A 12749-nucleotide genomic window follows, 5' to 3' on the forward strand; every position below is an offset into this window, starting at 1 on the left:
AATCACCCCCTAATATTAGTATGCATTTTGGAAGCTAGGATAAGACCTGTTGTAAAGCATCATTGAAAAAATGAACAAATTCCAAACGGCTATCGGGTGGACGATAGCATGCACCAATGACACATTGCGCATGTCCGATACGTGCAGAGACCCACACTATTTCAAGAGGAGAGTCGATTATCACTAGAGAGGGTTGATAGTCATCGTTAATGACCACAATAACTCCGCCTCCTCGGAAGCCTTCCCGGTCATTTCGAAAGATTACAAAAGATGGGTCAAGTGCAAGTTCGCTATTAGTAATGTCACTGGAAAGCCACGTTTCCGTACCTATTACTATATCTGTGGTGCAAGAATGTATGAGCGTTTTCAGTGCATCAATTTTATGAAAAAGGCTGCGGAAATTTGCCAAGAGCAACGAGACTGCATGTCCGGGCGTAAGCTTACGCCTCTCAGTTGTTTTTCGTCAATTACTGGAAGGTTGGTTCCTTGCAGCAACCTGTACAACATTATTAGTGACTGAATTGAACCGGTAAACAGAATCTTTAAAATGTAGAGACATATAACGAATAGAAAAACGTTCGTTTCCCTCACGACTGCTCTTAGCAAACTCGCGAAACTTCCTGCGAGCCAACTGTGCCTTAGGCGAAAAGTCTTCTATCCTCACTTTAGGGGACTCGAGATCTTTCAGTTTATGGGCATTTTGTAAGACTTCTGCTTTAGATTTAAAGTTGAGGAATTTAATTATAATAGGACGGTGAAAACCGTGACGGCGCTGACCAATACGGTGAGCACGCTCAATGTCTCCAACGTTAACCTTCAAGTGAGTGGAACAAAATTTCTTCACAATGGCTTCGGATTCGGCGTATCCTTCATGGCCCTCTTCGGGTATAGCCTTGATTATAAGGTTGTTGCGCCTCATTCTGTTACTTATGTCGTCCACAACATCGACGAGTTCTTCATTTGCTTTAGATATATTTGTCTTAACTTCCTGAACAGAATTTTTGACAGCGTCGAAGTGCTTTTTGATTTCCGGTACGCTACTAATCTTTTTTTCAATGGCGGTGACCCGGGTCGGCAATTTGGTCATTAACTTGTTTTAAATCGGATGAAATTTCTTCACGAAACTCTTTCAGAAAGGTCAGTACGTCCTCAATCTTGGGCCCGGGATTACTCTCCACGTCTCCAGCTCGAAGCAAGAGCAGAGCGAGACAAATGCATAGCAATGTCAATGAGGGTGTGGGGCTAAGCGCGCGAATAAAGCACGAGCTGTCATGTAAAAGTTCAACCCCACTGTGACTGCGGCATGCAAACAAACCAATGCGTGCGCGGTATGTGCACAGATCCACACCCATTTGAACATCAAAAAAGGCACATACACGGGGGATCAACGGCCAAAACAAAAATCACCTAGGGCTAAGCGAACAACTCAAAATTATGGCCTACCTATGACAGGAAAACGCACAACTCAGTACATGCTGCTTGTGGCCGCGAATCCCCAATGAGTTGCTGCAGTGCTGGTCCTTTTATAGGTCCAGGTGGCGCTGCTTCCGATACCGGCGACGCAGACTCAGTGAAGTTCGCTGCGGAACCAAGCTAATCTTCAGGTGATGCAGAGCTTCGCTTTCTGATGATGGGCGGCCAGGCAGCACACGGCGGCAAGCACGAGTCAACCTATGACAGGAAAACGCACAACTCAGTACATGCTGCTTGTGGCCGCGAATCTAATCTTCGTTCTCCTGCACGTGCCTCTGACGATCTATAATGCTGCACTTCCTCCCCTCTGAGCTAGATCCTGTCCGGTGGCATACGGGCGCGAGTTAAGCGTCCGAGAATCGGTTCCGTTGATGACCCTGGACTCCCTGCGGGCTCTATGCAACCGCCAGACGGTTCATCCCCCATCACGGGCTGACCAGCTTGCGGGGCTTGGCGGTTTGTTGATTGAGTGTCGCAGGATAAGGATAGCTTTCCCTGCGAAGCTTGTTCTGCGGCGAACAACGTTTCCCAATGTTCCTTCCTATCCGACGTCGACAATTCGCGTGGTCGTACGTGATCGACGTGCCTTCGCTACACCCCATTTGGTGTGCTTTCGGTCAGCAAACGCTCGCCTTCTACTGTCGTCGCGGTTCCCGGTAGCCACATTTGGCCAAGCTGATTATACTGTCGAGTCCACAGCTGTGTTCTGGGCAAAACTTTTTGCACTCCGTGTCTCGGGGCACAGCCGTCGTCCTCTTCGAAATAGGGGCTTAGACGAGTCCCTGGGTGGAATCCTAAGTGCATTTCCGTATGCGACCGACTCCTCTTCTCGGGTCGGCGTGGTCCTGTAACGTGGCAAGTTGACTTTGCAAGGTTCCCGTCTGGTTTTTCTTGCAGCTCTCTTTGATGGTGCATACTGCCCGTTCCGCCAAACCGTTTGATCGAGAGTAGTACGCGGCAGTCGTTATGTGGCGCACTCCATTTCCCCGGAAGAACCGCGCCGTCTCTACGCTCGTGAATTGCGGACCATTATAGGACACGATGCTCGGTAGGACACGATAGGACACGATAGGACTTATAGGACACGATACCGGTGCTCGGTAAGGTGCGCTGCAGTGACCACAGGATGGTAAGAACTCGAATTAGCCTAGACTTGAGGAGGGAACGGAAGAAACTGGTACATAAGAAGCCGATCAATGAGTTAGCGGTAAGAGGGAAAATAGAAGAATTCCAGATCAAGCTACAGAACAGGTATTCGGCTTTGACTCAGGAAGAGGACCTTAGTGTTGAAGCAATGAACGACAATCTTGTGGGCATCATTAAGGAGTGTGCAATAGAGGTCGGCGGCAACTCTGTTAGACAGGATACCAGTAAGCTATCGCAGGAGACAAAAGATCTGATCAAGAAACGCCAATGTATGAAAGCCTCTAACCCTACAGCTAGAATTGAACTGGCAGAACTTTCGAAGTTAATCAACAAGCGTAAGACAGCTGACATAAGGAAGTATAATATGGATAGAATTGAACAAGCTCTCAGGAACGGAGGAAGCCTAAAAGCAGAGAAGAAGAATCTAGGAATTGGCAAGAATCAGATGTATGCGCTAAGAGACAAAGCCGGCAATATCATTACTAATATGGATGAGATAGTTCAAGTGGCTGAGGAGTTCTATAGAGATTTATACAGTACGAGTGGAACCCACGATGATAATGGAAGAGAGAATAGTCTGGAGGAATTAGAAACCCCACAAGTAACGCCGGAAGAAGTAAGGAAAGCCTTGGGAGCTATGCAAAGGGGGAAGGCAGCTGGGGAGAATCAGGTAACAGCAGATTTGTTGAAGGACGGTGGGCAGATTGTTCTAGAAAAACTGGCCACCCTGTATACACAATGCCTCATGACCTCGAGCGTACCGGAATCTTGGAAGAACGCTAACATAATCCTAATCCATAAGAAAGGGGACGCCAAAGACTTGAAAAATTATAGACCGATCAGCTTACTGTCCGTTGCCTACAAAGTATTTACTAAGGTAATCGCAAATAGAATCAGGAATACCTTAGACTTCTGTCAACCAAAGGACCAGGCAGGATTCCGTAAAGGCTACTCAACAATAGACCATATTCACACTATCAATCAGGTGATAGAGAAATGTGCGGAATATAACCAACCCTTATATATAGCCTTCATTGATTACGAAAAAGCATTTGATTCAGTCGAAACCTCAGCGGTCATGGAGGCACTACGGAATCAGGGCGTAGATGAACCATATATAAAGATACTGGAAGCTATCTATAGCGGTTCCACAGCCACCGTAATCCTCCACAAAGAAAGCAACAAAATCCCAATAAAGAAAGGCGTCAGACAGGGAGATACGATATCTCCAATGCTATTCACAGCGTGTTTACAGGAGGTATTCAGAGACCTGGATAGGGAAGAATTGGGGATAAGAGTAAATGGAGAATACCTTAGTAACTTGCGCTTCGCTGATGATATTGCCTTGCTTAGTAACTCAGGGGACCAACTGCAATGCATGCTCACTGACCTGGAGAGGCAGAGCAGAAGGGTGGGACTAAAGATTAATCTGCAAAAAACTAAAGTAATGTTTAACAGTCTCGGAAGGGAACAGCAGTTTACGATAGGTAGCGAGGCACTGGAAGTGGTAAGGGAATACATCTACTTAGGACAGGTAGTGACTGCTGATCCGGATCATGAGGGTGAAATAATCAGAAGAATAAGAATGGGCTGGGGTGCGTTTGGCAGGCATTCTGAGATCATGAACAGCAGGTTGCCATTATCCCTCAAGAGAAAAGTTTATAACAGCTGTGTCTTACCAGTACTCACGTACGGGGCAGAAACCTGGAGGCTTACGAAAAGGGTTCTACTTAAATTGAGGACGACGCAACGAGCTATGGAAAGAAGAATGATAGGTGTAACATTAAGGGATAAGAAAAGAGCAGATTGGGTGAGAGAAGAAACGCGCGTTAATGACATCTTAGTTGAAATCAAGAAAAAGAAATGGACATGGGCAGGACATGTAATGAGGAGGGAAGATAACCGATGGTCATTAAGGGTTACGGACTGGATTCCGAGGGAAGGGAAGCGTAGCAGGGGCCGACAGAAAGTTAGGTGGGCAGATGAGATTAGGAAGTTTGGAGGGTCAACATGGCCACAATTAGTACATGACCGGGGCAGTTGGAGATGTATGGGAGAGGCCTTTGCCCTGCAGTGGGCGTAAAACAGGCTGATGATGATGATGATGATGATGATGATGATGATGATGATGATGATGATGATGATGATGATGATAGGACACTAGAGTCCTTGGTAAGACAAATCAAGCGAAAATGCCCCTCAGGATATCTACTATGGTTGCCGCCGTCCCCGTCCTCAGGGGCACCGCCTAGATCCATTTAGTTTCCTCATCGATGAGAACGAAGATCATATGCCCTTTCAGGAGAACGGCAATATCTATGTGTAAACGGCACCAATGTCTGGTCGTGTTCGGCCAGTTTGCGGGGACCTCCGCTGTGGGCATGGGTAAGCACTCCACGCACAGGGGACACTGTTTTGCCAGCTTCTCAATACCTTTGTCGACCCCTCTATACTTGGCCCCTCATGTGCGAAAGAGACACGAAAGAGACATTTCGCAACGCAGATGTGTCCCTTTTGAAAGGAAGAACGCCGTCGTCCGTAAATGTTGTTCACGGCGACACCTCGTGGCGCGCACTGCTTGGCGCATTTCGGACATTTTCCAGATGCTCGGTTGCTGTAAGCGACCGCCAGTGAAGCTGTACCTTAAAGATGGAGATCAACCCCATTTGAGCAAGGCTCAGACAGTTCCGTATCTCATGAGAACGCAAGTAGCTGCTGAAATCCACCAGCTCGTGAGGGAGGGGATGCTGTCACCAGTTACTGTGACTGAATGGGCAACGCCAGTAGTGCCTGTAGCGAAGAAGAACGGCGACATCCGGCTGTGTGTAGATTTTAAACTGACAGTCAACCCAGCAAGACGAGAGGAGCAGTATTCGCTACCGAAATCTGATATTTTTGCAATGCTGTCAGGAGGTGAGGTAGTCAGTATCTCGACTTACGAAATGCAACCAGCTGCCCCTTGATGAAGAAGCCAGGAAGGTTGTTGTGCTGAATACAGGGCCACTTCCGCTTTTAACCGCTTAGCGTTAGGCATTGCCTCTGCACCGGCGCTGTTTCGGCGTCGCGTAGAAGTGGTGCTACAAGGCATCCCAGGGGTGAAAGTTTACCTGGATGACATTATTGTAGCAGAAAAAGCACACGACACCACGGTACTACGCCAAATGTTCGAAAGACTGTGGGTTAACGGTACCATGGAAGGGCATATGATCCTCGTTTATCTGAGGGTTTAAATGTTCCTGCAGGCTTTTTAGAACGTTGTCATAGGTCAGGTAGTTGATGGCGACTGCCGGCTGGTGTTCTTGCAAGATCCAGACGACATTCTTGCTCAACGATGACACCAGCAGGGCACGACGCTTTCCAGCCTGTTATTCCGTTGCCTTCAAAGTATGATTCTAGCCGGACACGATACGTGCGCCCGATGTTCGCAGCGTCGAAGAAATCAGGAGGTCGAGAGGGCATTTCTATGGTCTCAGTGGCGAAGTGCGTCCAACCAATATCCCACTGTCGTCGCCATTGTGGTATCTTTAGGAACCGTGGAAAGCATCACACTTGATTGTGCGAACAAGAATGAATATGTATTGAAAAGGCTGCAATCTTGCTTTTTTACCATGACCATGTGGCAGGAGCATGCGCGATTGCAAAGCGTCCAAGCACATGAATTCTTAACGTGTTCTCCTGCGCGTCCCTCAGAGGATCTACGATGCAGCAGCTACGGCTGCTTGAGGACGATGTAAATCGACAGTATGACGACGATGGAATGACTACATTGGCATGAGGCGAATGTGTGCGGGTGACGGCATGTGAGAGTCGAATTTCAGATTTAGAATGACGGCGATGGAACGTCCGCAACAGCATGGCGACCGCGGTACGACAACGAACGCATAACGGCGATTATATGACGACGATGCGATGCCCAGATTGCATGACGATGGCATGACGATGACATTTTAACGAAGGCAGCGTGACGACAGCATGACAACGGTGGGAAGTTAAAATTAGAATGACGACGATGGAATGGCCGTAATGACAGGACAATGATGGTATGGAAACAAACCTATGATGACGACTGAATGATGTCGACGCAATGACGGTCATGGCATGAAAACGGTGCGAAACAATGGGATCACCACGAGTGTTTGACGGCAATGGCACGACGATGACGGCATGAAGACAATGGTGTGACAACATATGCAGGATAGCGAATGTCTGACGATGACACAATGACGACGGTGGCATGACGGTGGCAGCAGAATCACGATTGAATGGCAACAGCTCGATTCCGATAGCGTAATGAACAAAATAGACGTCGATGGAACAACGAAGTTGGTAGCACGACAACTTTGGGACAACGATGTCGGGACGACGACGGCATGAAAATGATGAGATGACTAAGTTAGAATGACGACGATAGAACGACCACAGCGGTATCATAATAACGAATTGACAACGAAGGCATAACGACGGCTGTTTGATGACGACACAAGGGAATGACAACGGTATGAGGACAATGGGATGACGACGAGTGCATGACAACAATGACGTGATAAAGGCTGTTTCACAAAGTCTGCATGACGACGTTGGAGTGGCGGCGACAGCATGATGAGAGTTGATAACGCAGCTGCAGTGACGCCGACGTAAGGACCATAATGGCATCATTTCCACCAGCACGTGCCTAGTGGCCCAACCATTAGACAAATTGGGATACTAGGTCCGCATAGAAGGCATGAAGGCGACGGCGTGAGGAAAGTCAGAGCATGAAGCTGGAATGACGACGATAGAACGACTACGACGGCCTCACAACTGCAAGCACAAACCAATTGCCCCGCGAAGACAGACTCAAGATGACTTTAAAAGGCGAGGAATGTTAATGACAATAAATTTAGTTGGAACTCCGACCACAGATTGACAATGCACTTGGGCGCATCACACTAGACCAGTAAAGCAGTAATAATAAGACATTGTGCGATTAAGTAACTAATTTAGGTAAACATCACTTTATAAAGAATTGGAAATTAATATTAGAGGAGGTCTCCATACGCAAAACAATTCCTATATTATGTAACCAAAACTCATTCTAGCGACACGCTGTGGAGGAGCAGGCGTTCTAAACATATCTTCAGTTTCTCAATAGGGCAAGTGAACGATAATTTGCTTTCATTTGTAATGCTTGTGATTTTTCTCAGTTCTCGTTCATGAAATTGTAGGAGTATCGTGGTGGATGCAATTCAACGGCTTTAGACAGCGTCAGCCCTTGTAAATCAAATGGCGCTTCATAACAAAACAATAGCCGTGATTGTACCCTCAAAGCAAACACTGCTACATGGTAACATACAAAACTGGAGTGGCCCAAGTACCTTAACCTCAATTTCTGCAAAGCAAATGAGACATAGAAGAATAGAACAGAACAAAATATAAGCATAGTTTTGGGCAAGTCGGATTCCAATATCTTAAACGTGAACAGCACAAAAGTGGGAGTGTGACACAGAACGGGACGATGTCGCTCTCACTCAACGTTCAATTATTTGTCATGTTCCACTCGCAGACAACCTGTACGGGGCATAGCAGACACGTCTCTCAACTGCAGGCAGTCATATTCCCAAATTATCACTACTATTATTTAGAGTGTCAGCTTTTTTTTCAATCTTTTGGTTACCTTGTATTTTGTGCAAGTACTGTCGCCTTAGTGTGACCAAAAGCGTCATTATGTCGACTCCATTTGGGGCTCAAAAGCCCAAGCGCTTACTTAGTAGTGGCATTAAAGCTCGCAAAAGTTCGCCTGGCACGTTGTTCTAGCTCCGATCACGTGTAATAGTCCCCAACTAGTGCATATTTTCTCCCTGGCCGTATCCATGACTTCATGCGATAAATGAGGGGGGGCGGGGGGGTCTCCGCTCTATACAGTCCCACCGAAGGGAGCACCGACTGCTTTGTGGGCGCTATGCAAATGCTCTGCACAAACCAATCTCTGGTTTAAAAAAAGTATTGTAAATCTCTTGTATGAGCCAAGCAGCGCGCACTCTCCTTGTCATGCACTCCGCAGAGTGTTAAGTATAACATGTAAATACCGCTAGTCAACCTATTGTAATAGTGCGCTTATCGGTGTGCAGAGTTAATGGGCCAGTCAATATTTCAAAGATAAGTTTTATCGCATCTTGCCGCCAGCAATAACCACACTTCCCACTAGGTCTTACCTGTGTGTGGCCTTGGGGAATGATGGTGCCCCGATCCTGATGCACGTGGCTTTATATATATCTAGATATATATATTTCGATATATACTCAGTAAATGAAGATCATTTTTGTTCCGCTTGATCGCGGTCCAAGCACCAGTAGACGATGACGACCGAACAAAGAAGCATCAGCGCTGAGATAAATATTTTTTTTATTGTGCCTCGTCTGTTGTCGCTTGTTGCTCACTGTGAATGTGTACCCTTGGCCAGCTTTCGTTTCTTTCGGGGGCAGTATTTTCTATAGCCTTCGTTTATGACTGCACTGTGTCAACGAAACTATTCGGCAGTTTCGTTGACCATCATCATCATTATCATTGTTCTGTTTTGTGTAACCTTTCTCCTCTGTACTTTTGCCCCAAGGGCGGAGCTGTGAATAAAATACACTTGTTTGACTTGAAAGGTCACTGCTTTTCCTATATATTCCATTGTCTAATGGCGAATTTCTTATAATTGCACAAACGCTTCAGCTGCTAAAGGAGTTCAGAGTTAGCGAACTTTATTGCAGCATACAGAACGTTTTCACGCGATTATACATTCTATTGTAAAATTAGGAAATCACAAGAAAAGTTAAATGAGAAAATTACGGTATACGATATCGTAAGTAGAGTCTGCAATGCCCAATTGATCGCGCAACGTACATGACGTCGTTAATTGCGACAGGAGCAGCCATAGCTCAGTCTACCCATGGTGGGGCATTCCTCAAATTTTATTACATCTTATGACCGCTAGCAGGAATACAAACCCATATGGCAGGCAGGACATGCACGATTTGGTACACTTATCTTCAGTGCTACGGCGTAGTCCTCGCTTGATTGAGTGATGATGACGGGAAAGGACAGCAATGTCGATGGAATTAGTCCAGAAGGCGTTGAATATTCATTTGTCACGAGGGAAAGCATATCTCTTGCCGTACTTGCCACAGAAACTCAGCATGTTGAGAACTCAGCAATTTCTTTATTAATCATGTCGACATACTGTGCAATAGTCTTTCTTGTTTTCAGGTTTTTGGAGGTTTTCGAAGTGGTCTTGCCCTATTCGACATGGACAACGATGGTGACCTTGACTGTGTGTCGACTGTAACGGAAGATTACGACAAGAGTGTGCCGAGCGTAACCTACGTATGGCTTCTTAAAGCCGTAAACGGACACAAAGCGTAAGCTCGAGTTGGACAAAGCAATTCTAAACAATTTTGGCTTTAATTAAAGTGGCTCAGCGTAACCACTATGCACCGACCCGCTAATCTTGCCATACATAAGAAATTTAACAGTCAGGTGTCCTAAGGTGAAAAAAAATTATTTCAAGTGTGCCAGAAACAACTGGGAGCGATATTGCAGCGCTCGCGCTGTTTTGGAAAGCCTTCGCGCCACTCATTGTGCCACTTCGCACTAATTTTTGATTCAAAAAATGTGAATGCTGTAACAGATATCGATATTTTTTATCTCTCTTGATATCACCCTTTCTGATTTTATATGCGTCTTCCTTGTGCACTCAAATGGCATACCTAAGTCCAGAGTTGACAATGGCTCTTTGGAGAAAGTAATCATTATTTTGACTTTAGGGCGCGAGGGCCCGGCATGGCTCTTGCGCTATCAATTAGATTACTGTACGGCATCAGGTTAGCCCGAAATTCCAGGTAAAGCGATTTTTGGTGAGCCCGGGCCAGTCCAGGTCAGGTTTGATGGGCCCGTATCAGGCCAGGTTTGAAGCCCGTGCCATTTCGCGGATGGGCCTTGGTCGCTTTTCGGAATACATGCGCGCGATCTGCCAAGACCTGAGGCCTTCTGTTCAAAGCTGAAGTGGAAACTTTGGATAGCAAGGTCCTAATTATATTAGCAAAGATAAAAAACTAATGTTTCTTTTCTTTGTTTGATTACCTTGGAAAAATGTTTTCTTGTTCTTTTTGTTGCTACAATGCAAGCTTTGTTCTCGCGTAAGAAAAAAATCTCAATGCCCTTCCACTCTATGAAGAAGGACAACCAGCGAAGCTGTGTATGTGGGCCCGTTAATGCCGAACTGCATCTCCTCCACGGGTCGGCCCAGCATTGCACTATCTTCGGGGTCGGTTTACGTATGTTTAATGCCTGCTTCACCTTCGCCACGGGTCGGGCCAGTATTGCACCATCTTCGGGATGGGCCCACGTATGGGGAGCGCTTAACGCCTCCTTCACCTGCGCCGTGGGTCGGCCTGGTATTGCACTATCTTCGGGATCGGCCCATGAATGTGGAGTGCCTAATGCCTGCTTCACCTTCGCCACGGGTCGGGCCAGTACTGCTCTATCTTCGGGATCGGCCCACGTATGGGGAGCGCTTAACGCCTGTTTCACCTCCGCCGCTGGTCGTCCCTACATTGCACTATCTTCGCGATCGGCCCATAAGGGGGGGGGTAGTGATTAACGCCTGCTTCACCTCCGCCATGGGTCGGGCCGATATTGCTTTATCTTCGCGATCGGCCCACGTGGGGGGAGTGCTTAACGCCTGCTTCACCTCCGCCGTAGGTCGGCCCGGCATTGCACTGTCTCCGGGATCGGGCAACGTATGGGCAGTTTTTTGCTTTCAACAACGACACGAAAATTTCCTTGGACGGTAGAGCTATACAGCTTCGCTGTAAACGTATATGTACTACAATATGATCTCAATACGTTCTGACTGTTACCGCTTTTTTGCGATTGGACTATTTTATCACTCTTGATACAATCATTTTATTGCAACTGCATCATTTTAGTGCTTTTTATGCTCTGCAGCTCATTGACGATGGCCTTGCGGTCTGCACAGTACAAATAGATAGCTTCCGCGGTAACAACGTTCGCAGTGTTTTTTCACGACGCGTAAATGTTGCGTTCCATTTGCTTTGTTGTTAATGAATCATTCGCGCGCTCGGCCTAATCGGCTCTCTCAGAGGTAGGTCAGCGTTCTGCCTTCCACAGCGCCCATGCATGATCGCATGTTGTTAAGAATGGCCGTACGGGGTGGCAACGTGCCAGCTTTCAGCCCGCTGCACGTGTTCCAAGCCCACCAGTCGGGGCGCCTTCCGAGAACTGCGGACGGCCGGCAGCCACGTGGCGCGCGATCAACTCCGGAAATTGGTACTTGGCCGAGCCACCCGGGACAAAGCAGTTCTACGAAGCCCTCTGACGTCGGCACTGAAAGCTGGGCGGTACCGAGAACTGCGGATGACCGGCGGCCACGTGGCGCGCGGTCAGCTCAGGAATGTGGTACTTGGCCGCACCACCCGAGACGGAGCACAGTTCTACGAAGCCCTCGGTCGTCGACTCCGGAGCCTTTGTGTGTATGGGTTCGCACCTGTGTGTTTGCGTGTGTTTGGGCGTAAACGATAGTGCGGCGCGGCGGCAAGTTTAGAATGCTTGGACGAACCTTCCCGACCATTCCTGCTCCGTCCCCGCCGAACGATGACGTCGAACTATGACGTCAAGCGGAGAGCTTATAAGCAGCGTTTGCCGGCTGCTAGGGGGTGCTCGTGTCGTGATCGTTGTCGGGAGCTGAGTGCTCTGTCATACTAGAAATGAACTAGTGAGCTGTGTGCTCGTAAACTGTTTGCTGTATGTTAGTTTTGCGGGCTCCATATGGGAGTCGCGCCCAAGTCGGCCAATGTATGTCTTGTTTTAAAATGTAAATCCTGCAATTAAATCCTGCTCGCCCAGTCCTGTCGTCCCAAGTTCATCTCTACAGCTACGTCTGCCAAATCTTACAATGTGCGCACGAACACTGGCGTTCGCACAGTGTAGTCATGAGCTTGCCCCAAGACGGTGCACACATTGGTCCTGGTGGTAAGAACAGTAAACGTCAAGCTAAATCTTGTGCTGAAACCTGCCAAAATCTTTCTCTGTTTTCCGTCCGTCTCACACCATAGACGTGTGATGCAAGTAACGTCGTTGCCAGAATT

At 47.5% G+C, this 12749-nt stretch overlaps 1 protein-coding gene across 1 annotated transcript in view; it reads left to right on the plus strand.

Annotated features, from left to right (window-relative positions):
• Nucleotides 1-12749, plus strand: part of LOC129387283 (uncharacterized) — a 48582-nt gene that overhangs the window by 22663 nt on the left and 13170 nt on the right. Inside the window, exon 2 of the mRNA XM_055076118.1 lies at nucleotides 9850-10001. Coding sequence (XP_054932093.1) covers nucleotides 9850-10001 — 152 coding nt within the window. The remainder of the gene's footprint in view (nucleotides 1-9849; nucleotides 10002-12749) is intronic.

Source organism: Dermacentor andersoni, chromosome 2 (genome assembly GCF_023375885.2).
Source record: "Dermacentor andersoni chromosome 2, qqDerAnde1_hic_scaffold, whole genome shotgun sequence".
NCBI classification, from domain to species: domain Eukaryota; kingdom Metazoa; phylum Arthropoda; class Arachnida; order Ixodida; family Ixodidae; genus Dermacentor; species Dermacentor andersoni.